The sequence below is a fragment of the Aptenodytes forsteri genome, unplaced genomic scaffold (assembly GCF_000699145.1).
Source record: "Aptenodytes forsteri isolate BGI_AS27 unplaced genomic scaffold, ASM69914v1 Scaffold975, whole genome shotgun sequence".
In the NCBI taxonomy this organism is placed as follows: Eukaryota; Metazoa; Chordata; class Aves; order Sphenisciformes; family Spheniscidae; genus Aptenodytes; species Aptenodytes forsteri.
In genome coordinates, this window is record NW_008794730.1 from 1 (window position 1) to 382 (window position 382).

Below are 382 nucleotides of genomic sequence, written 5' to 3' on the forward strand. Positions count from 1 at the left end.
CTTCGGGCCCATGCAGAAGAGCCGCTTGGGCGAGCACGAATTCGAAGCCCTGATGAGGATGCTGGACAACCTGGTGAGCACCGGCCGGCGCCGAAACGCGGCGAGCTCCCCCAAAACGCACAGAAGTGTCTTTTTTTTTTTTTTCTTTTTCTTTTTATCCCTATGTTATTCACGACCGAGCGCTCTCTGCCTTTCCAGGGTTACCGCACGGGCTACACCTACCGCTACCCCTTCGTGCAGGAGAAAAGCAAGCCCAAAAGCGACGTGCTGATCCCCGCCACGGTGACGGCCCTCGTCCGCTGCGGCAGCACGCCCAGAAGCAGCAGAAGGAGAAGACGCGGTGGCTCAACACCCCCAACACCTACATGAGGGTCAACGTGGC

The 382-nt window shown here is 58.6% G+C and overlaps 1 protein-coding gene across 1 annotated transcript; it reads left to right on the plus strand.

Moving 5' to 3' along the window:
• Window positions 1-6: 6 nt before the first annotated feature.
• LOC109279315 (beta-adducin-like) lies at window positions 7-376 on the plus strand. The gene is made up of 2 exons (XM_019470649.1): window positions 7-73; window positions 199-376. Exons 1-2 carry the CDS (start codon window positions 11-13, stop codon window positions 367-369), a joined length of 234 nt encoding a protein of 77 aa, XP_019326194.1. The 5' UTR covers window positions 7-10; the 3' UTR covers window positions 370-376.
• Window positions 377-382: the final 6 nt, after the last annotated feature.

What these genes read in the sequence shown, in the direction of transcription:
- LOC109279315 (XM_019470649.1), top strand. Translation starts at nt 11, where the DNA reads ATGCAGAAGAGCCGCTTGGGCGAGCACGAATTCGAAGCCCTGATGAGG. An exon ending in TGAGGATGCTGGACAACCTG is followed by an intron (nt 74 to 198) that starts GTGAGCACCGGC and finishes CTGCCTTTCCAG; the next exon opens with GGTTACCGCACGGGCTACAC.